Genomic DNA, 24,470 nt, shown 5'->3' with positions numbered 1-24,470 from the left:
GTTCAGTTTTTAACTCCCCAGACCTAACCAACACCAAGTTCCCCAGGGAATCACGGGGAATAGCCGGCTTTAGCCTACAGATGTCTGCAACACACCACTCTGAGACAACCTGAGAGAAAACGGTCTCATTAAACTGCCTATCAGTATAGACCTTGTGAAAGAAATCAGGTAAAATGAAACCTAGTCCAAAATAACAGCGCTTTCAGAGTTAACTAGTGCAATTAGCAGTGTCTAACTAGCAAATAATTATCCTTCTCAGTAGAAGCTAAGCCTTTCATACATGATTGAAGCCATACATGAAATATAATAAATCATTTAAACCAAACTAACAACCATCCAGGAAATAAATAAATAAATAGATAGATAGGTGAATAAATAAATAAATAAGCTTTAGCAAAGGATTCCCAGAGTATAAGGGCTGAGGTGATATAGTAACCACAGTGAATCATGAATCTTTATTCCTATACAGACTTGAACATATTTGATGAAAAGGAGTAATTAATTGCTAAGACATCTCGAGGCTTTATGACCTATGAAGTCCAGCTTTTGGATTTCTTACACTAAATAAAAAATCCCATGGCCATGTAACACAAGGTTTGCATAAAGCTAGCGTAACAGCTGGGTACATGACTGCATATTGCTGTCCACATCATCTGCTGGGGACACCGTTGTGTGCCTTCACCTGATCCAGCCCGTCGTTCAGGTTAATCTGTAATTTGGGCCAGTGCTAATGATTATGGCACGGAGGGCTAAGTGCACGGTTCCGTGACATGTCTCTTCAGCGGCTGGGCCAACTGTGCCACTGCATCTCTTTGTGGGGCTGTGCTGCCAACCGCAAATTACAGCTGCAAGTTGAAGGAGAAAGGTGTGCAGAGGGATTTCTTTGATTATATTTTTTCCAGCTGCATCATTTCAGCCACCCTTTATCAGTACCACCAAGTGTGGCCAGCTGCAGGCAAGGGTGGGGCAGGAGGACTGGGAAGGAGATTTTAGCTTTGCTGACAGCAAAACAGATCTGCGATTATGCCCTCATTCACACTGATCCGAGCTGCCAGATTAACAGTGAGCATAAATTAAAGGAGCCTTCAGACAGCTCGGCACTGCACGAGCAGAAAGGACAGGAAGGCAGAAAGACATTTCTGCACATCTCTCTGCTAATCAGCGCTGATCCTCAGCCAGCCTCAGGAGTGGGAGCTAATACCCGAGCACTGCTCAGGCTGAGTTGGGTGAGGAGTGTTAAAAACAGCTAATGTGGTGCAAAAGTGCCCATCCCTGCTCCTCCAGGAGCTCGCCTGCTTTCAGATAAGGAATTCTCAGCTGCAATTAAGCACAGCCTAACGAGGTGGAGGAGCAGTCCAGGCAGGACACCTCTGACCTGTGATGGGGCTGGGGCTGGTGCTCTGAGCAGAGGCAGCAGGCCGACCGTGGGGTGGCCCGGGGAGAGGAAGAGGGTGGGGGAGAGGAAGGAGAGGGAGAGGAAAAGGAAGAGCAGAACTCTGTGACCTGAGTCACTGCGGTTTCGTGTGAGAACAAATAGCGACACAAGAGAGGAAGGAGAAATGTGCAGCCGGGGGGTCGGGGGCAGGCTCCCAGCAGTGGCTGTGAGCTTAAACCACAGCATAAATTCCCTTCAGACCACGCTCCGTGAATGCCCTAACAGCATAAACCCATGCTGAAACACAGAAATCCCTCTTCCCTTATCCCTTATCCTCTTATCCCTTCTCATTGCTTCCATGCCGTCTCCTGCCCGCTGCCACCAGAAGCACCTCGATCCCTTGGACATGCACTGAACTGAGCTTGAGGGCAGGTTTGACTAGTAATAGCAAAACACAAGTATGATTTCCAGTTTCAGAGAAACTCACAGGTTTGTGTTTTTAAAGCACGTGTTGAGAAGCAGCTTGTATCTAAGGCTGTAGCTGATAAACATTTACTTGGTGGTTAAAGCTGCTCTAACCTCAGTATCTTCTCGGTTCAGCTTGTTCGAACGTATGTAGGGATGGAACTAGCTGAGGTAACTGGTTTTGCTTAGATACAGTCTTTTTTTTTGCCCTGTAACATCACTAGGGACACAGTTTTGGTGCAAGAATAGGCACTGGGGCAAAAGGGACAGGTTCTAGCTGAACGAGTAATGTAAACAGAAGTGTTTTCCTCAGATTGTGCCCTGAGGTCTCCACTTCAAATCTTAAGAGCTTCAAAAGCCTCACAAGAACAAATTATAATACCAATATAAATATTAAAGAAGATAATAGTAAAAGTTAGGAAAAAAAAAAAAAAAGAAGGTTCTAAACCTACTTCTTTTAGAAGGATCAAAACCAAATGAAGTTGGGGTGGAGCTTGAAGTTTTATTAAAAAATTATCAGATGCTAAAAAAAGTTGTGGTGAGTTATGTTAACCATGCCTTTTAACTACTGTTGTTGACTAGTTTGCTCTTCATGATTTAAGATTCAGCCTTTCACCGTGCACAGCATTTACCCCAGTGAATAGGGCGGCTGATGTCAACTGCCTGCCTCAGTACTAACCACCGTGTGAAGCAGTGGGAGTGCTGAATTTGAGTGGCTTGCTATGTTGTTAACATCCTGTGAATCCCCTAGTTTCTGTCACAATATCCTGAAAGGCGTATAAAACTGAAAGCTATCACTTTGGTATGTAAAACCAGGTTTGCACCTGTAAGGTTATGCACCCAGATTTAAGCAAGTCTTGCCCCAAATCTTTAACTGCATAGCAGAGTATGAGTGACCTGCAAAGTGTCCAGGAAAATCAATACGTAAAACACAAATTTTGTTACTATCTTATTTCCCAGCTCTAGCCCAGTTATGAATAATCCAGTTATTTTCATCATTTGAAGAGTTTTCTGCTATGGAGGCTGGCCTAAGCGATAAAGCCTTGTGAATGTGCTGAATAAAGCTCTCTTCATTATCATTCCCAGTCCTCCACCCAGTTTGACTGTTTTCAGTGCTGTCACTGAGGGGAATTACTGGTAAAGTATCGGAGTGCTTAACCTGCTGATTTAGACAATACCTCAGTGTTGCCCCTTGCAAGAATCCCGGGGGCTCAATAGCTTGGTGAGGCTGTCCTCTGGTATTTCACCCATGCCTACAGGGGGGGGGCTTGGGCTAGCATCTGCTAGATCTTATCGGGTGACACTCCTCAGTCTTTCTGGTCTTCTTATCAAGTGTTCTCATATTTATCTTTGAATCAGGTTTTGCTTCATTTCTTCCACCTCAGGCCATGCCTGGCTGCCTATTTATGTCATCGTTTGAATATCCTAAAGTTTCACTGGTTGGGTGGGTGAGAGAGCAGAAGAGCAATCCCTCACCAAGGGTAAAGCTGGGGATTTTGAAGACTTTATCTCTAAGGCCATAGTGAAGACTGGCTACAAATGGGTTTTTTTGCAGGTGTAGTTTGAGCGAGGACACCCAGAGTGGCCTCCCACAGGCTTTTTTCTCCAGCAGCATTGTGTGCTCATCGCAGCTGGTGGTTGTGTTCTATCTAGCTTATTTTTCCAGCATACATCATTTTTTTCAGGCCTAAATGCATTTTTTGACACTGTGGAATACAAATATTTTGTCCTACACTTTTGGGAGCATCGGTATTCATGCAATTATGTTTTTTTTCTTGCAACCATACACATAAAATGAAGATCAGCAACATACACATACTCTGCAGAACAACTCAAAAAAGAAGGGAACAGAAGACAAGATGGACAGTCTCTAGAGTCAGCAAGCTAGCTGTTTAGGAACTTGTGAAAAAATGTCAGAGCCTCCAATCTGCTGCTACTTTCTGTAGATCTGTGTATCATCATGACTCAAAGCATATTTTTGCAGAGTCCTTCACTGATAGGGATAGATTGTCTGCACAATATTTTTAGTTCATAGAATAACAGTCCAAGACAAAACAATTTCAGATGATGTTTTCTCTGGTAATCAGATTAAATTAACAGCAATTGGATCTCATCAAAGGGCGACACAATTAGAGTGAAGAATAGCACAACAATCTTTGAGGAACAAGAAGAGGAGTCACTCACCAGTCTTTAAAGCAAATATTAGGTCATCAAACTCCTGTGATTCCTCATCAGCAACCAATGAGCTGTTACTAAATCCTCCAGAAGGGTAGAAAACATTGCCGTTTTGTGGACTCTGCTTAAAGGAAGCACTAGCTTGACTGGCAGGCTGCAAAGACGCCCTCTCCCAGTCTGCTGGCACCTGTAAAGTTTAGAAAGACATAGAAATGCAGTAACCATCGAAGTTGCACTATATAAATGATTTACATGCCTGCTATATTGAGATAACAAACTGGAACGTACAACCAGAGTCAAATTCAAGATCAGGAGATTTGGAGCCAGCTATTCTGTCACTTCTGTGGTGAACAAGGTATCCTAATTTGAATAATAAATAAGTACATATATACAAAAAAACTCAATTACAAGTAATTTAATCTTGTGCTTGTGACATCTGCCCTACATGTCTCAAACATCTTGCTTTTTCTGAACGTTAGCCCCTGCTACGGAGAACTTTTAAGTAAAAGCACTGAATGACTACAGTCACAATATGCTCTCTCTCCTCTCTTTGAAGGTGCTGGTGTACAGCCTGACAGTTTTGATATCAACCTTGCTATATTTCCTCTGCCACTTCATTCTGAAGTGGAGCTGCACAAAAAATCAGAATTGCAGTTCATGACAAAAAGGTGTGGTGTTTTGTTTTTTTTTTTTTTTTTTTGGGGGGGGTTGGGAGGAATCTATCTCCTCCATAATTGTGAGGCAAATCCATAATATTGAACTCTAAAAACATATATTCTATGACAATCAAAATATATTTTGATTATATCAACAAGTTCCCTTCCAACCCAAGCCACTCTATGGTTCTATGAATACAGAGGGTTGCCACATAGATCTGAGAGGCTATGCTGTCTAGTAATCCAGGGAGTCAGGCACCACCTTAAGTGACATTATGAGATGCCTAATACATTTAGCAGGCTGCCAGGAGGCAGCTGAAGAGCTTTACCATCCCAACAAATCTACAGTCAAGCAGGTAGAGAAAAGGGCAAAAAGAAATGCCAGCTGAGCAGCTTGGTTTATGCAAAAAAAAAAAATAAAATAATAATAATTGCTATGCAAATTACTATGACACATTGCTTCAAAACACTTTGATTCCATTAAATCAGCTGGAAATTCTTCATCTCCATCAACACGCCAATGTACCTAGCAGCAAAAGTCACCTTGGTTTACTACAGGTAGTGAAAAAGAGATACTCTCCAGTTCCAGCAATGAAGGAATTGAAAATCATTGCCCTCAAAATTTCCAGAGATTTCACACACCATGACGTTGGAAAATTAGTGACTTAAAACTCATCTAAGCCCTATGGTGAGCTGAAAGAAATGGCTTGATATTTTGATTCTTTGTGATCTACTTCTGACAACACTTTAACCAATCTGCACAACAAACTGAAGACCCAAGTAGAAAAGGGAAATTCCGTAGATGGGATGCTACCAGCGACTTGTAAGCTACAAGAATATCACCATGGCTACGTATAACATTTCTTGTGGCAAAAAGAAACATTCCCCCCTATTTCTGGGTGCCTAACCACAAATAAATAAATAAATAAATATAAAATTTGAAAACAAGAGAGAAAAAAAATAAAACGGGAATTATAGTAATGTGGTGGCTTTACTCAGGTGGGCAGCCGAGCTCCACCACAACCGCTCTCTCACTCCCCCTCTCCTCAGAGAGGAAGGGGGAGAAAATACAACACAGAGAACTCGAGGTTTGAGATGAGAAAGGTTTAATTAAAGGGAAAGGGAATGGGGAGGAAAAAAAGAAACAAAAGAAACAATCAGTCCGCGTGGAAGCACAGAGAGAGGGAAAAAAAATGTTCTCTACTTCCCATCAACGAGTGATGTTCGGCCATGTCCTGGGAAGCAGGGCCTCAAAACGCGTAGTGGTTGTTCAGGAGGAACAGCCCCCTCCCCCACGAGAGCCCCCTTTTTATTGCTGAGTGTGGCATCAGGTGTTATGGAATATCCCTTTGGTTGGGTTAGGTCAGCTGCCCTGGCGATGTCCCCTCCCCATCACTTGCCCACCCCCAGCCTGCTGGCTCTTGGGGGCTTGGAAGGAGTCCTGATGCTGTGCCAGCACTGTGCAGCAAGAGACACAACACTGGAGTGATATCAGTGCTGTTCCAGCTCTGAGTGCAGAGCACAGCACTGTGTGGGCTGCTGCAGGGAAAAGGTGACTCCAGCTCAGACAGACCCAACACAAATAATTAGCATCTCATTCACTTAACATTAGCAGCACCACTCAAAACTCCACATACATTTTCAATTTACAAGGCAATGACTTTAGAGCACTGTTACCTCTTCCATAGCACTGATGAGGTTCTGAGTGGACTTGCTGATCTCCCCACCTGCAGCTGGCAAACCACTGCCATGTGTAAAGAAAGCAGATCCTGGAGTTGTATGTCCATTCATGTCTACAGTATAACTTGCTTTCACGGGACAACAAAGTTGATTGTGCAGGATAAAATACACCACAAAGACGTAAAGACCCTGGGACATGGGGAGAGGAAAAGAACATCAGTGTCTGAAATGAAGGAAGCTTATAACAGATTTTGAATGTGGTCACAGCAAGGTCCTCTGCTGTGATAGATGCTGGCCCTTACACCATCGATCCATGCCACTAAGGGCTGCAGCCAGTTTCTCTGGCATGTAGAAGATGGCACTGTCAGTCAGAGACCTGGAAATTAAAAGTAAGTCCCGTGGCCTCCAGGTAAACATTCTGTCCCCATCCCATCATTGTCATAGAAAGTGAACAGTCATAGAAAATGGTTATTTGGTTAAACCCACATAGTTGCAAGGCAAATCCAACTTCACAACAACAACAAAAAAGTTGAGATTTACAGCTGTCATAATAGTGAAAATGTGGTTATGGGCTGCATTTACAATAGGATTTGGCTGCTGGTCCCCAGCCACATTTTTTTTTTAACTTTCTTACTGAGCTGTTTGCTCTTTACACTTTTGCCCCAGCTTCAGTCTCATGCAAACTGTACTGCTGCTGTGAGAGAGACCAAGTTGTAGCTATAAATTATGTTCTCTATGATACCCACTAATTCAACACTGTCTTTCATCTGTGATTGCTATAAAGGCTCTACTGTATGTCTCTGCAATTCTGCTTTAAAACTTGCTAATTTTGACCTTTAGGCTTAGCCAAGAAGAGTATTATAACCATGTCTTTTGTTTGCATAGAAATTCAGTGATTGAACTTTTGACTATGAAATCTTCCTTTTTCTCTAATTATTAAATTGCACTAATACTGCGGGGGAAAAAATCCATTTTGATTAATGAGCCAACCAAGTTAATAATTAATAAAGAAGGGGTTAACCAGAAGTGTGCATAAAGAAAACCTCAGGATTGTTGATTACTGCAGTACAGTTATGCTTGCCTTGTTTTTTGTGTTTCACGTTGTCCTATAAACCCCTGAAACCAATTGTACTAAACAGAACAATTTATTGGAAAGGAGCCCACTAGCATGACAGTAATAACTGGGATTATAAATAGTAAGGAGTTTCATCTAATTATATTTGGGAATTCCTAATGGAAGGAACTTTGAATGTATGTTGAGACTGCAAATACCCAAGATATACGCTCATCACAAATTCCTATAAAACAGGCAACATAAACAATGTTTCATGGACCACAGATTCATAATTTCTAATGCCAAAACTATATGCCAAAACGGTCTGTAATAGCAGTTCGGTCCGAAGTGACACATAGCAGAAGCTAATGGGATTCAGTGGGAATTCAATCTCAGCTGGTGAACTCTGCAAATGCTCTCATACAGCTGCTATAAGCACAGACAGCTATATTGCTCTGCAAGTGCAGTTTTCTTAAAATAGCAAACAGGAAAACAAAAGTGTTGAAACCGATTCTTTTAAAAAAAAAGTTGGCAACTTTTCCAGATTTATTTATTTATTTATTTTTGTCATGAGGATTTGGAGTGCTTCACTGAGACTTGAGACTTGCAAAGGGACATTATTTCTGATATATGTAAATACATTCCAAAAAAATGATGCAAACACACATTGCACTTAAGAGACACTAAAAAGGGACTAAAATGTCCTTTCGTTCTATAAACAAATCCAAGGACTCTCATGTAGGTCAAGCATAATGGGTCCAGCAAGTGGATTTCTTTTAATATCAGTCGCTCGATGGATGTGAAAAGGGTAAGAATTCCAAGAAGAGCGGACAGCGGTGCTGACAGTAAACTCCTGGTTTCAGAACAGATTCTGGCACTTCCACCTCTCAGGACCTGGCCATAAGAGGTGCACACACGTTTTAAGTGGTTTTGTATTTTTCAAGAAAACCCATTAACAGCAAACTCTGCACGGCCATCTTTCAGAACCAGAGGGACACAGGCACCATGGAGGAAGGCTGATGCTGTGTCACACGCCTGTGCAGCCCTGAGTGCAGACACTCACTCCCAAAACAAACCCAGAACACAGCACTGAAATTACTTCTTCAACTTCGATTTAATTCTGTGTGCTCCAGACAGTGCTGTTCCTGTGGAAATATGGCTATGCCAGAACCACAAAAGGTGTTTTGACAGCCAAAGCACCCTTTGTACCCCATCCTTCCACCTGCTGTCACTACTTCTGCCCGCTCTGCCAGGATGCAGACCTTCCTTATCCTGGAGGCAGGAGCCAGCACCGCGCAGATGCATCGGCTCCCAGCTGGCGCCTCTCGTTTCACTCCTGCTGCAGCCCTCGTTTCATTAATCTAGATTTAGAGAGAGGCTGATCAGATGTGATCCGTGGAGTTCAGATTGTATATTAACCTTCTCTTGTTTCATAGTAATACACTCCTATTGCAGGGGAGTAGGCATCAATCACAGAGTAATTTACCAGTTACCCACAGCATGCATTTTCCAGTTAAAGGTACGCAGACACCATCCTGTCAGGCCAGGCCCAGTAACGAGCTGCAGGGAGAAGACCAACAGGGACCCGGGGCTCTGTGTGGAATGATCTTCTGCCATCCCCCAGGCAGCTCCTGAATTGGGGGCTGAGAAGGAATTTCAGCGTCTGTGGCTCAGAGAAGTCTCACGTGTTGATGCTGAGGCTGCTCCTCTGAGTCCTTCCGTAATGAGGGGGATGTTGTTTGACTGTTCTAAGGTCAGGAGGAGACACAGGCAGGTAGCTAACAGAAGCACAAATTGCTTTGCTCCCACCCTTGCAAAGTGTTATGGCACGGACTTACAGACAGCAGCTTATGAAAATATTGTATCTAAGAAAACCAACACTCCTAAGCAGGTTATACGTGTGTATATATATCACTTACACAGGAACTGCACCGCTGTGTAGATGACTACTTGCTTAGGTGGAAAAAGGATGGATCCTTCTTTGACCCATACTACTGTTCAGATCTACAGAATCATAGAGTCATTATGGTTGGAAAAGCCCTCCAAGCTCATCTGGTCCAACCATCCCCCTGCCACCAATGTCACCCACCAAGCCATGTCCCCAAGCACCACGTCCAACCTTTCTTGAACACCCCCAGGGACAGTGACGCCACCACCTCCCTGGGCAACCCGTCCCAGTGCCTGACTGCTCTTTCTGAGGAGAAATGTTTCCTCATTTCCAACCTGAGCCTCTCCTGGTACAGCTTGAGGCCATTCCCTCTAGTCCTATTTTTACCTGTGAGAAGAGGCCGACCCCCAGCTCCCCACACCTTCCTTTCAGGGAGCTGTAGAGAGCAATGAGCTCTGCCCTGAGCCTTCTCTTCTCTAGACTAAACACCCCCAGTGCCCTCAGCCGCTCCTCACAGGACTTGTGCTCCAAGCCCTTCACCAGTTTTGTTGCCCTTCTCTGGACATGCTCCAGGGCCTTGATGTCCTTCTTGTAGTGAGGGGCCCAAAGCTGAACACAGCACTTGAGGTGCGGCCTCACCAGAGCAGAGTACAGGGGGACAAACATCAAGAAAATGTGCTTTGTGGAGATGAGGTCCTGTGTGCCATTATTGTGGTTTCGTGTGAAGTATCCAAAGGAGTTTATGGTCTTACTCTCGCGACTCTGCATCTCTGTCAGAAACCATTATGTGTGAATTTTGGGAAATCAAAACAAGACAACGGTTCTGCCCAAACAACACTGAGCTACCGTAGTCATAAGCACAAAGATGCCATGGATCACCCCATATTGATTGGTGCTTATTTTAGCACCAGCAGCTACCAGATTGTTTACTTTGCACGAGCACAGGAAGCATGCACACATCTCTGCTGTCAGTCCAACCACAACTTCTACAGTCTTAATGTGTTTTTTCAAAAGCACTAGTTTGAGAAGTGCATTGTCCTTCATTATACTTTCGATGTTCTATGTTTGTTTTAACCTCATCGTTTAATACTGCAAAAATAGACCTAAAGTACAATGAAAACAAGGCTGTTGGCACTGTACTGTCTGTTTCACTGTATCTGTCATGACTGTCTTTGGCCATTCACACCAATCACAGAATTATAAAATCACAGAATGGTTTGGGTTGGAAGGGACCTTAAAAATCATCCAATGCCACCCAGGGCCCCATGCAGCCTGGCCTTGGGCACTGCCAGGCAGCCACAGGTCCTCTGGGCAGCCTGGGCCTGGGCCTCATCACCCTCAGTTAGTAAAGATTGGAGTAGATGACCTTAGAGGCCTTTTCCAACCTGAATGATTTTATGATTCTCTGATTTAATGTTTCTATGATTCAATCTTGTTTTGGATTTACAATAGATACTTGACCATCCTGATTGCCTCCTATGATACAGTGACTGATTTAGTGGAGGGGTGGTGGTGGATCACATTTGCTTTGACTTTCACAATTCTTTTAACACTGCCCCCCTCATCATTCTGGTATTCAGGTCAGGACATTGTAGTCTACATGGATAAAGTACCAGATCTATAAAAACTTGACCAAGTCCAGTGGAGGGCCACCAAAATGGTCAGGGGATGAAGCATGTGCCCTGGGATGTCATGTTGAGGGCACTGGGCTTGTTTAAAGTGCAGAAGGCTTGGAGAGGACTTAATAGACATTAACTGCTATTAGTCTTCCAATTAACAAAAGGTGGTTTCCAAGAAGACAGGGATGAGAAGAATGAGATATACTGGTCCTATGTTGAAATAGGGCAGGATCCAGCTGCATATAAGAAAAATCTATTACAAGGATAATTAAGTACTGGAACAAAGAGACCAAATAAACTGAGAGGAACCCATTCTCAGAGGCCTAAGCCCTACCTGTGAATTCAGCGTGGACCCTGCTTTGACCAGATCAGGTTAGACCAGAAAACATCCCTAGGGTCCTTCTAAGCTGAGTAATTCTCCAAATCTGTAGCAGCCACAGAACTCACAGGAACACAAAAATAATTGCTTCCATTAATCACGCAGGGTCTTGAACCAAGCACAGAATAACCACATTCAAAGGTCAAGATCACCGGCTTACAGCTTTTGACTGTTGTGGCTATGAGTGTTATTTAAAAGTACTGCTACTTCCAACCTTATTTTCAACTGAAAAGCATATGATGGCAAGATAAGATCTAATTTTACCGTGTGACCTTTGTAGGTAATATTACTCTACCTGTCTTTTTATCCTTAGTTTCAACATGGTCAGGAGTTGCACAGATTCACTTGCACAGATTCAGTTGTACAGATTCTCCCAAATATTCAATGCTGATATTGCATGATAATTTTTTTGGTCTCTAGTTATTCCCTCTTTATGTTGTCCATAGGAGGAGAAGGGAGGTTCTTCTGGGAGGGCTTGATGCATGAATGTGTGTGATGGGAATTCTCAAATACAACAACTTGATTTATTTACTCTGTAGAGGGGTAGTTGCAAGAAGCTGGTAAATTAAGGATAAACTCCCATAGCTGTCAATAAAGTGGCAAAATAAATTTTACTGTTCCATGAGATCACATGCAGATCTGATAGACTGATCCACAGAAAGCCTTCATTGTGCATTTGATGCCCATATTCTCTCTATTTCTATCTTCATATTCTAATTTTGCAGGTTCCAAGATTGCAATATATCTAAATTTGGCAGTTGAGAGAACTTTGCTAATAATAATAGGAAAGGATACATCAGACTGTATCAACAAATCTCTTCTTCATCTCCTTTTAACACACTGAAGAAAAAAAAAAAAAAAAAAAAAAGATGCGTACTGTCTCCCATAATTTTAAATTGTCTTGTAAGATAGAGGACTTTTACTGGTTTAAAAAGCACAAACACACCAAGGCTTACCAAGGCTTTCTATTATTTTTACTATTATTTTTTTCTGGTGTATACTTCTCATATACTTCATACATATCATAGTTCTCTCACATGTATTTTCATCTGTGGCTGAGATATTCTGTCCTGAAATTGCAAAACTTCATCTTTTCCAAGGAGAATTATATTCAGATAATGTGATCTATTTTAGAGAAATGGCATTTCTATTAATAAAACTAAAGAATCTGTGCAGGACCTCTGGACAAGAAATGTCATTTGAACAACCCTAGCTCCTGAAACTACTTCAGTGTTTATCATCACTAACAGAAATTTAGTGCACTCTATATATGTATAATTTACTTCATACTTTAATTATAAAAAATACTTAATCACTAACATTTATTTAATAAATCACAAAAAGTTGATTTTTCCAAAAGAGACTTTTTGTGTGTGTGTGAAATCAAGGCTCATAAGGAAAGATAGTAGCGTGTGTTACACCATGGAAAGACCTCTTTGTCCATCTTGGATCATTTCTTTCCTACTATGTAGCCTTAGATCACCATGGCTACAACATCACTATTGTTTTCAAAGTTACGCATTTATTGGTGCCAGGTGGTAAAACAACGACAAATCGCACAAACAGATATCTCCTCCAAATGAGGAGTTATCTTTACTCAGATCAGCTTTTGAGATTAGCTGTCTGTAGTCACCATAGAGGAATTTCTGCATGATGGCTTGTGCTTTGGTTAGTTTCACTGCAGTTTTATTAATCTTATCAGGGTGAGATTTAATCTTATTCTCTGTCTGGACTATGCCAATTTACTCTTGGCAACTGATCTTAGAAAGTCCTTTGCTTGTCAGTTTAATGGTCAGGCCCCCCCTCTTCTCTGCTGCTCGTAATTTTTTGGGGGCCACATGTGCTGTTGCCACTCTGGGTGGCAGTGTCTTGTTGGGTGCTTTGGCACCTTAATGCCTTAGCTGTCTTCTTGTGAACTACCCTGGGTATTTCACTAATTTACTGGAACTTCTTACGCTCTGGACTTCTGTTTTCTCACGTCGTTTTCCATCATTGGCCAGTCAAAGCCTGCTTTGGATTAACACTGACTTACGTAACAGTGCCTACTGCTTTTGGGAAAATTACTGGTCTGATTAATCCTGATAATTTGCATGTTTTGCCATGTTCAAGAAATTAGAATTTACATAGCAAGAGATGACTCACAATGTTGAAAGAACCACTTTCAGGAAATCATGATCAAGGCCATTGTACAATGCATGGTATATATTTGATGTTGTCTTTCCTAATCTGTTTTGGAAAAAAATTAGCCATGGAACTGAATATACTTATACACATCATTAATGCTTACCAGCCGACACAGGAAAAACATACATAATTCTCTACTTCTCCAAGTTGCAAGGCTAAAAATGATAAATCCTATGCACAGCACTTTTGTGCATGTTTGGATATTAAAAAACAGACTTTAAATACATGTTATTTTTCCATATCTTTATCATCCACATTTTCTTTGAGAACAGCTTGAAGATCTTTTATTGGTGTCATGATGACAGAAGTATCATCTTAGTCACATGATACTATATCCTAAGCCATCGCATAACATCTCCCACTCACAGCTCTCCAGAAATATTAACCTTTGAAATGTAAATCAGATCCTTCTGTTTCAATCTAGCTCTTCTTCTTAGCATTCAAAGCCACTGTTGTAAAAGACATGTCCTCAGCAATGCAACCCTGCCAACTGGTGATTATGTTTAATAAATCGACTTTGGATCTGCTCTGTATCATCAAGGTTTTGACTGTTTAATTGCCACTAAGCACCAGTTTGCATGAAGTTACTATCATTCTTATCAATCACATTTTTTTCTCTTAGTTCTCACAGTTGCTATTGGGAACATTTACTGCTTATCAGCACTTTGCTTCCTGATGTATTTACTTTCCATTTTGCTCTGTAGAATTTATCTCAGTTACAGCTGAAATTCTAAAAAAATCACATTGAAATCAAAAGACGACAATTAATATAATGTAACTGAGGACTGCAAAACCCACACCATTGATGTGCCATGTTATAAGACCACATGTTGAACCAACCAACCACCACTACCACATACACGAACAGAAGCCAGCATAATAAAATGGAATGAGAAGGGAATTGTTCATGTACCTATCATTAAATTAAAAGTGTATTAACAGGTTTGCACTAAGTAACAGTGATTTCAACTGGTTTCTCTTGTATAAAGTTATGTTTGTCTAAGGTTATAATTCCAACGATTGAAATGTTATGGGTATGTTTTGCAATAATAATAAAAATTTTGTCCTTCCAGCATTGTGAATGTATTTTCCCAATATTAGTGTGACACCTGAAACTTGGTCGAAACTGCCAAGTTTCTCTTTATGCAGAACCAGCTATGCCAAGTCCATGCTGAATCTTGCAGTTTCTACCCAAAGCCAAAGCCATAAATTCCTTTCTGCCAAACTGCATTCAGCTCAGAATTAGTCTAAACTTGGCTGAGGCTTACCTGAAAGGTTCACAGACTTTGGGAAATCTTTAAAAAGCAGATTTGCTTGGATACTTGGGGCTGACTATAAATATTTTGCACAGCTCTCAGCACACTTTCAGCTACTCCCACACAACAGTCATTTGTATCTCCTATTTCAGCCCTGCAAGGGGCAGAAAAGGTTTTCGTTTGTTTATTTGTTGTAAAACGACAGATTCAAACTTTAAAAGTGAGGTGTTCAGCTTGAAGATGCATTGAAAATACAGATGCTTAGCCAAGCTTGCCAGATGTGCAGACTGGGCTAGAATAAGATTCCGCTGCTTTCTTCCAGTGCAGTCAGCCCAGAAACATCAAGAAAACCCTATATTTATATTTCAGCCTAGCTGAGGAAGAAGTAAGTACGGAGTCAAACACCAAGGACATGGCAGTGACAGGACACGCATGGCCTACGGAGGGCAAACAGGAAAGCGTAAGCATGTAGGGTAGCAGTGCCTTGTTTCCCACCTCTGCCCCATTTCTCTGCCCATTGCTTTTTTCCTCCTGCCTTTTTTTTTTTTTTTTTTTTTTTTTTTTCTATCACAGGGAACAGAAATCAGGAAAAGCATCCCTTGAAGTCCACTCACATACCACTGAAAAACTTAGATTATTTGCCTACTGGTGAACCTTACACGAAAAAAAAAAAAAAAAAAAAAAAAAAAAAAGATTAGAAAGACCAAAAGCTGGTTATTCCTAAAACATTTTTCAACTGCATTGACTTAGAAAAATCAAAGATCAGAATTTTATACCTAAGCTTTACAATATTTTGCAAATATTTATGGCCATGCTTGTTCTCCAAGATCAACATTAAGAACCCTGCATTTCAGCTCACACCTTGCAGTCTGAGCCTGCTACTGTTCTAACTTCTCTCTCCAACAGGCAAGAAATGATGGATGAAAAAGACTTTCTCAAGAGATTTCCTGACTAACAGTGTTAGAGGAGTTAATTTTTTGCTTGTGTCTGGAAGCAGGCTGCAAGCTATCACAGGAGAGCAATACTCAGGAGGGAAACTGGCTGCTGAGGAAGCCACATACAGGGATCGTACAAGTTAGCAGCATACACAGGTCAATCTTGCCCATATACAAAGTCCAAGAAAGTGATATTTCTGCTACTCATTAAAAGTATTCCTTTTAGTATTTCTTTTTTTTTTTTTTTTTTTTTGCTAAAGCACTATTTTCTACTTATGCATTTTAATGAAAAATACAGAGTTAAAATAAAAGAAATAGGGAACTGAAAGTGTGCATTGACACACACAGAGAGAAGCTAATTTTATGTGTTCTGCTGAACGTTTGCTTGCTGTTGCAGATAATTTCAAAATGGAGAGTTTAGTAAAGGCTAGGAGTTACCACTGTGACAACAAATTTTTTCCTCTAATTGATTCTTTTGGTGTCATAGTATCTCTTATCCTTACAATTATCTTTTTATGTCCTATTGCTCTTTAATATCTGACTGAGGAATGGGATAGAGCATTTATTTAGTGGCATTTCTCAAAGCTGAGGGGAAAAAGGATTATTTTTATGTTTCAGCATTTTCTGACTACTGGAAAATCTTCTCAGGGCTGCCACACACCCACAGGCAAAAAGTTCTGTAAGGACCGAAGTCTCATCAGCTTCACCCTCCTTTTAGTTAAAACTGACCCCAGCAAAGTACCTCACCATGAATATGTGAGGTTAATGAATATGTGACATGTGCTTTTTCTATCCAGGATAACAGAAGTGTAAGCTACTACAAGAAGTAGTTATTTTGCCAGAGAGCTCTGTGGTCTCAGAAGCAGAGGTCTTGCTGTGCAGGCCTTGCTGCTAAACGATGAAAATAGGATCCTGTCAGTGGTTTACATGCCCTGCTCCCCAGGATTTTAATACAAATTACTGTAGATATTTACCACTTTTCTGTAGCATGGGAGACAGCAGAAGGCAAGTCTTATTTATAAAGCAGGAAGTTAACACTGTTTTGGTTAGGAATGCTCCTCAAAGAAAGGGAAACGTGGGCAAAAAAAGAGGGCAGGGACTAGACATCCTTCCATATCTGACAAGTAGGTGAACGAGAGTAGGTGGAGGTATAATGATATATTTGGCGCAGCCACTGAAATGATTTACTTCCTGCCTTCAGATAATGAGCTGATTTTCCTCCCCCCCCATCTGCCTTGCCCCCAGTATGTGCAAGGACAGAAAGCTCAGAGTGAAAATGAGAACCTCAAGAGTTAATGACAGCTTTTTTCAGAGGGAGTACTACTCAAAGTAAAATAAAATAAAATAAAATAAAATAAAATAAAATAAAATAAAATAAAATAAAATAAAATAAAATAAAATAAAATAAAATAAAATAAAATAAAATAAAATAAACCAACTCATGTTAAATATAGATATGATTTCAGTCTCATATTAGAAACTTTTGGTTTGAGATATTTTAAGGTCTGGTCACTCTTATGTTTTCTGCTGTCAGGTTGCAATTTTTGTTTTTTTAATGGAAAAGTATTTGGTGCAAAAATTTATGTTGGGGCTTGCTAAAAAGCAGCATTAGCACACTCAGTCAGGAATACCATGAATAAACCATGAACAAAAAGTGTGAAATTTACAGGAACGGGAAAGAGGATGAAATAAACATTGAGGCAATTCCACTGGCAAGCTCTAAACAGGGACCACTCACTCTGCTTCTGAGATAAGAAGAACACTGGGTAGAATAATGGCCTTGTAATTTTAGCTATTTCTCTATGATTCTGGTTATAAAAAGCCTAAGTTAAAGCATACCAATGTAATAGCAGAGGATATATATACATATATATCTCAAAACAAAGCAATCAGAGCATTTCATTTCTGTGCCTTGCTATCTTTATTGAATTTAGTATGAATGTAGATCTATCCAGAAGCAGATAGGCTTAGTCACAAAACAAATATTTTTTTTCCTTTTCTTTTTCTTTTTTTTTTTTTTTCCCTTTTTTTTCTGCTTGTACTTGGAAAACAAGAAGTTACTTTCCCTTTTGGAAATTCTCTGTAACGGATTGATGCCAGAAGTGACCTAAGATATGTTTGCAGCACGAAACTGAAAAATTTGGATGTGACCTGCTCTGTGACCTGCTATCTGTGGAGTGCCTCCTAAGAGGAAAAAGTGGTAGGAGCTGTTAAAGGATGGACTTTCACATATTCTCAAAAGAAAAATAAGACTCTTGGATGCTCTTTTTTTTTTTTTTTTTTTCTTTTAGATCGGATTTTCCTATTCCTTAGCACGGCCTACATGTCCTTTTGAGGTCTCACTCTTTGTGTGAGGGCTGCAGATCACTGCCTCTTCTTTCCAGCACCCTTGTATGGAAATAGCTTATGGCTCTGCCAGATCTCTTTTCTCATTGCAAAACCACCCAGTGTTTGACAGAGCTGTCTTGGCTGCACAGTGAAGTCCAATGCAAAGCAAACAGGAGCTGCCAACTCTGAGTGAGGGGAACAGATCCGCATGGTCGCTGAGGAAGAGAGCTCATGGTTGGAAATTGCCTTTCACTGATTTTTCTTCCCTAGTGCCCGCAGCTGCGGTGAGCTGGGCAGGACCAGGAACGCTGACCTGACCATGCCCTCACCTCTGGGCTGCACGCACCAAGGTGTTTGTAGCTCCATTTTGGCCCCTCGTGGAGGTCAGCAGAGAAGATGGGCCGATAGGCAAGCAGTGAAAAACACGGTGAGAGGCAAAAGCAGTCTCCTGAGGGAAGTGGAATGAAACTCCACAGTAAGGCACATCTCTATTAGGAAAACCTTGCCAGGTAGGTAGATTTCAAAGCAATTTCATGTTGAGCTGCTCAGACATCAAGCCTATAAAACCCAGCTGTGCAGCCAAGTACCGTGAGTCTCAATGCCTGGCATGGCACTTCCCACAAGTTAATGGATGTCAAAACCCACAGCACAACACTCACCACCCCATTCCAGTGAGGGCAGGCAGACAGTGAGAACCCTGCAAGCTTTGTGTCCCCACATCTGTGTCCAGCAGGGCGTCTGCACCCCACGGGGACAGCGGTGTGGTGCCGCAGGCTGACTCCAAAAAATTCACCTAAATTCAATATAATGGCACAGCTAAACTGGCCAAGACAGTTCCTCCAAGCGTACTCGTGGGGAAGCCCCAACCTCTCCTTTTTGCACTTCTGGCTTCTGTCTCGCTGCTGCTCACATCTTGGGTTAGAAGCGTTTGGAAGCTAAAAAGTGCTCACAAGTTGGCAGTGCTTTTTGTTTGTTTTCCTGTTTTTTGGAGGGGGGGTGGGGGTGGGGGGGACTGTGTATTTTTTGGTTTGGTTTGGTTTGGTTTGTTTTTGGTTTTAAGCTCATTTCTCTGTTGTCGAAGACATAATATATATTTTTTGGGTATCAGAAATATGCATTACGTTGCATTTACATATAACCATTGATGTGCTTTAATACAGGTAAGTGAGGCACAGGCACATCTCCTATCAGCACGACTGCTCTTTGAGCACCATCAGCAAGTATGGACAGTTTTAATATCAAGATGAACTTCCTCCTCAGGCCTCAGGTAGCTCAAAGACTTTGGTTACACTTCATGTGTAAAATTTGTGGCAAAGATAATAGTTTTTTTTTCTCCAACAAAAATATAAACATACAGTGAAAACTACACTTACCAATATGAATTATTGTGTTATATATTAGTTATATTTTTCCTTTTACTACAAAAATGGAATTAATAGATGATAAACTGAGTTTCTTCATTTGGGAGGTAATCTAGCAGGAGAATGAAAAAAGTAATGATAGATGCAATCTTTTCAAACTTTGCTGAAAGAAACAGAAAATAAATCAGAGACTATGATTTCATCTTATGTGTGAGTATCACACATACACCACTTCAAGTTCTGAGTGCTATAATAAAATCCACTAGGAGTATAACAAGGATAAGAAGTTGCTAGCTGAAAAAAAAATAAATAAATTAAAAAAATGAAATTGTCAGTAATACTTTGGCCTATACAAGGATGTTATGAGTGGAAGACATTTTTATAATAGCCAAGTGGATGCTTATCAGGTGAGATCACTAATTACTATTAATTCTAAGCTAATTGGCAGAATCTGCTCAAGGATGCTATTCATGCATGGTTTCTAATGGGTCAGTAAATCATTAATACAGGCTATAGACATATTTATTACTTTTGCATATGTGAGTGCATGCAATTACAGGAAAGCTGGGGAGGGACTCTGTGTCAGGGGGTGTAGGGATAGGGCAAGAGGGAATGGCTTTAAACTGAAAGAGGGGAGATTTAGATTAAATGTGAAGAGGAAATGCTTCACTGTGAGGGTAGTGAGGCCCAGGCTGCCCCATCCCTGGCAGTGCCCAAGGCCAGGCTGGATGGGGCTGGGGGCAGCCTGGGCTGGGGGGAGGTGTCCCTGCCCATGGCAGGGGGTGGCACTAGGTGGGCTTTAAAGCTTCATGGCTGTTGTGGTCTTTGCAGTCCAACCTGTTGGATTTTTACCAGTATTTTGTGCAACCAAGCACTCACCACAGCATCCAATTAACCAAACCTTAATCATGACACCTCCCGTGCCAAGGAGCAGGGAGGCAGGGGAGCAGCGCAGTTGCGTGCGGCACTGAGCCCAGGCTGAGGAGCCTTTCCCCCAGCACTGCATGCCCTGGCTCTGCATCCTTGTTGACATGGGTTTATTGCTCTTGGCTCCAAGGCAGATGTGTTTTATGTCTGTTTAGGATTATCTGTGTCGCACTGCATATACAGTGCAGATGCATTTCGAACAGCAGCCCAAAGATGTGGTACTCACGCTTTAAGGAGGCCCTAACATTTTTGGAAAGAATATAAATATGTCTTTACACCTTTTTCAGTATTTGTGGGATGTGCTGAAAGAAAGGTTTCACTTTCAATGAAATGATGGCGTTCTTCTCTGTTCTTGTAAGGTCACTGAAATCAGGATTTGATTCAGTTTCTTAATGAAAGGATCCCATACGACATGACATGAATCTAGCCCCACGACTCAGGAGGAGAGGACCCCACAACCTCATGCCCTGCTTTCTTCTGGGATTATTTTTGCCCTGTTGCCTGCCTCAGGTCAGTAGTGGGTAGAAATGAAGACAGCAGTGGAGACACAGGCCAATGAAATTAACTTCTGATACACTCTGGTCAACAGCGCTGGGATGACGTTATCAAGTGGGACAGGACGAACATCCTACAAAACACTGCTGAAAACCACCCTTCAAGACTCTTCCATCCTCACACACAAAGCATTTGTGATGACCAACGATGGCAGATACCCCATTTTTATTTAAAAAAAAAAAAAAAAAAGAAGGCAACAAAAACAAACAAACAAAAACCACTTTAACTCTTTCCTATTCAAACACTTTTTGGAAAAGCTGTAGTGCACGGTGTAAGTTACATTTGTATTTAACTACAATTCTGGGATTTTTTTTTTTTGAGTTTTATTTCTGACTTGTTTGTATTGGTACTGCACAAGGGGAAATTTTCAGGCAAGTGAGATAGACATCACTTAGTATTAAGTATTGCATGATTTCCTTCCAGTCCATGACTGGCATTTTATCTTTTAAAAATCTTTCTTATACAAGCTGAGCCAAGCCATGTCCGTAAAATGAGTAACAGTGTTTGCTAATGCTCATTGCCAATGGAGAGGAGGGGGGCAACCTGAAGCAAAATGAAAAGAGATGTTTCCAGGAAGAGGAGGATCCCTATTTAAATCATGTTGAAATCTTTCATTCCATAGCTCCTTCTATGCTCTACTATTACAGAGAATTAATGAACTAGTAGTCCTGTCTTTGGCTGCCATTTCTAAAATAGAATCCACTTGGAAAATAACGTACTGGTGGCAATACAGACCGAGACTGGTAGTAATGCAGTTTAATAAACCGAGAACAACCTGAAACATAAGAGCCATTAAATTTGCTTCCCAAATTAGCAAGCATGCTGGCCCTACACAAGTCATTTATCTTTCCATGGCCCTCATCCCAGCCATCTATAAAACAGAGATGATAATATCCATCTGAGGAAGGTACTCTGTAGACTGTTGATATGGTGATATTTCATGCTGCTGTAGAGAGCATGGCTACTTACAGGCCATATGAACTACAAAAAGGTGAGAGTCATTAAAAAATAATTTATTCTCAGTTTTTCAGATACAATATCTATGTATTTTATCATGATAACCTCCACAAGCAGAACACGACTATCTGTGATTGTTTTGAAATTTAATTTCAATAAATAAACTTATGATATGATAGATGTTTGTTTTCCTTTTTTTTTTTTTTTCCTACTAATATATTTTCTAAGAGGCAAAACTATTGAATTTTTTTGTTAGTTTACTTATTTCTAAAATAAGCTTATAAGGCAAACCTTAAAAATACTTTCTCACTTAGTTTTCATATGTCCTACAGCAAAGTAGGACAGCTGCACTTTTTTTTCAAGGGACTTGGAAAATAAAAAGAAAATTCACACGTGAATCATGTGATCTGAGATAAATTACTTTTCAGACATTACTTTTTACACTGATTCCTAAGAAAAACTTCAGCTGGTCCAAGATCTCATAATGTCTCTTATTGCCTCACTACATCCTATCCTGTATTTTAACTGACAGACACCTACAATCTGTTTATTTGTAAAGCAAAGCCCTCGTGGAAACATGGATACAAATGATTTGTTTGTCTTTCTGAGATTTCCATTTTTATGGAAAAAAAATAGAAAAGATTCTGAGAGAGGCAAAGAAATACTAGAATTGGTGCTAGCAGACTTTCTGCTCTCAATGTATGCAATGTCTAGATCATTTAAAAAATATATATTCTTGTTTAAAACACAGAAGCATTTCTATTTAATAAGACATTAAGAGACAATGAGTCTAAAGACTGAAACATTCTACTAACTGAAAACAATCTGAAAGCAGGAGCCTCACAGATGTACAGTGAAGCATCCTCTGGAATCACACTTCTTTTTCTCCTGACCACATAAAAGGCCCTCAGAAACCACTGTACTAATTGTGGTGCCTAGAGGTGGGGACTGTGACTGACACTTTTTTGTTCACTGATGAAAATGCAATGACAGAATTGAAAACAGGCCAATAAGCATACATTTTCCTTTATGAAGAAAAAACATCTGTCACATAGGTTGGCCTATTTGGCTGATAGCAGGTGGTTACACAAAAGCTAGTGTGAAAATAACAAAGCTTTGCAGGACAGCCAGTCCTCACGGTGAGAATGACTTTTTTTCTACTGTCTTTCAAAAGTTAATAATGAGAAGAAGGTCCTGCACCAGCTGCTGGCTCCACTCCACTCAAAGAGGCATCATTTTGCCTATTAAAACGCCAATTTTGTTTCCTGGAACTCAGGTTATTAATCCTAGATGTGCTGGGGCATAAGACACCCTGAACTTTCAAAATCCTCCGGTGGGTATGCGAGTAGCTGAGCGTATTTCAGGCTAAGTCTTACTGTTTTCAGCCTGTTTTCCTGTTACACATTTTCTGAAGCCCAGCCACAACATTAGGAAGTCTCTTCATTTGGACAAAGTGCACTCCAGTAGATCATGTGTTTTGTTTGCGTGCATGCCTACGCACGCAAGCACACACAGGGGATGCCCCTGACAAAACAAAGCCTTCTGCTCACTCTACTTTAAGAAGAAAGAAAAGGTACAAAGAACAAAGAAAAATTATCAGTGGGGTTACCCATTTTGCAACTGAGGATCTATTATATCTCTGTCACTAAAATTTTCCATGACTCTCTTGTAAAAGCAAAACAACACATCTAAAGATTTAAACAAATACTAAACTGACAGTTTGAGTTGATTTGGTGCTTTTTTAAATCCAATTGACCTTTGTCAAGGCAAAGGCAAAAGAGCAACACTTGACATTTTGCTTAAAATAAAGAAAACATAATTTAGCAATTTTCATCCAACTGTGGTTAACTCCAGCTCCACAGTTGCTCAACTCTTTCCAGACACAAATGATTTGCAGTCCTCACATGCATTAGAAAGCTTCCTGAGAGAGTTGTTCCTAAGTGGTTATATTCAGATCTCACATTGAACTGTTGACACATTCCCCTCTGCAGAAAAAAAATCCATCACAAAAATCCAGTACAAAGAGAAAACATTGGCAACATCACACTTAAAAACCTTCAGACAAACCGACTATAGACCAAATGCATGACAGGACAGATAACGCGTTCTGTAAGTCCATGATCCCTCTGTTACTGGAAGAAAATACTGAAATTCTCAAAGAATTTAGTGCTGTGAGACTGCAGCCACATGCAGTGCTTCTGAGCATGTTAGACATTTAACTGCTTGCCCCTGCAAATCAGAACTGGCAGAGCAGTGTTGGAACTCAAAAAGTGGTTCTAAGTGAGGACCAACTCTGAAAAAGGACCGAAATCCCTAAAAAACGCCTCCTGAGAGATGGGATGTGTTATTTTGTGTGCAACACGACACGAGTGTTTTTCCACAGCTGCTGGACAGCATCCAGCTAAGTGTGCACATGGCACAGATGAACTGCTGACATGTAAAATACTCTCAGGCTCCTGAAATAGGATTTTCAAATCCCCAATCACCACTAATGCTCTTTCAATGCTCATATCATATAGGGAATTCATCTCTTTGACCAATGGGTTCAGAGCTGTGCACAGGATTCCAAATAAGAATGCCACCAGTACCTTTTACGATGTCATTAATATCTTTGTTGGGTGCAAAATTAGCATCACATTTGCATCTTTCAAACTGCATCATGCTGGTGATTTGCAA

At 40.9% G+C, this 24,470-nt stretch overlaps 1 protein-coding gene across 2 annotated transcripts in view; it reads right to left on the bottom strand.

Annotated features, from left to right (window-relative positions):
* ADGRV1 (adhesion G protein-coupled receptor V1) overlaps nucleotides 1–24,470 on the bottom strand; it is a 287,686-nt gene that overhangs the window by 5,396 nt on the left and 257,820 nt on the right. For both annotated transcript variants that reach the window (XM_082782584.1, XM_082782585.1), the window contains exons 88-89: nucleotides 6,349–6,540; nucleotides 4,025–4,202 (exon numbers count right to left, since the gene is read on the bottom strand). In XM_082782584.1, coding sequence (XP_082638710.1) covers nucleotides 4,025–4,202; nucleotides 6,349–6,540 — 370 coding nt within the window. The remainder of the gene's footprint in view (nucleotides 1–4,024; nucleotides 4,203–6,348; nucleotides 6,541–24,470) is intronic.

This window comes from Aythya marila (genome assembly GCF_965140915.1).
Source record: "Aythya marila genome assembly, chromosome: Z".
NCBI lineage: Eukaryota > Metazoa > Chordata > Aves > Anseriformes > Anatidae > Aythya > Aythya marila.
This window is presented reverse-complemented; position numbering and strand designations above follow the sequence as displayed.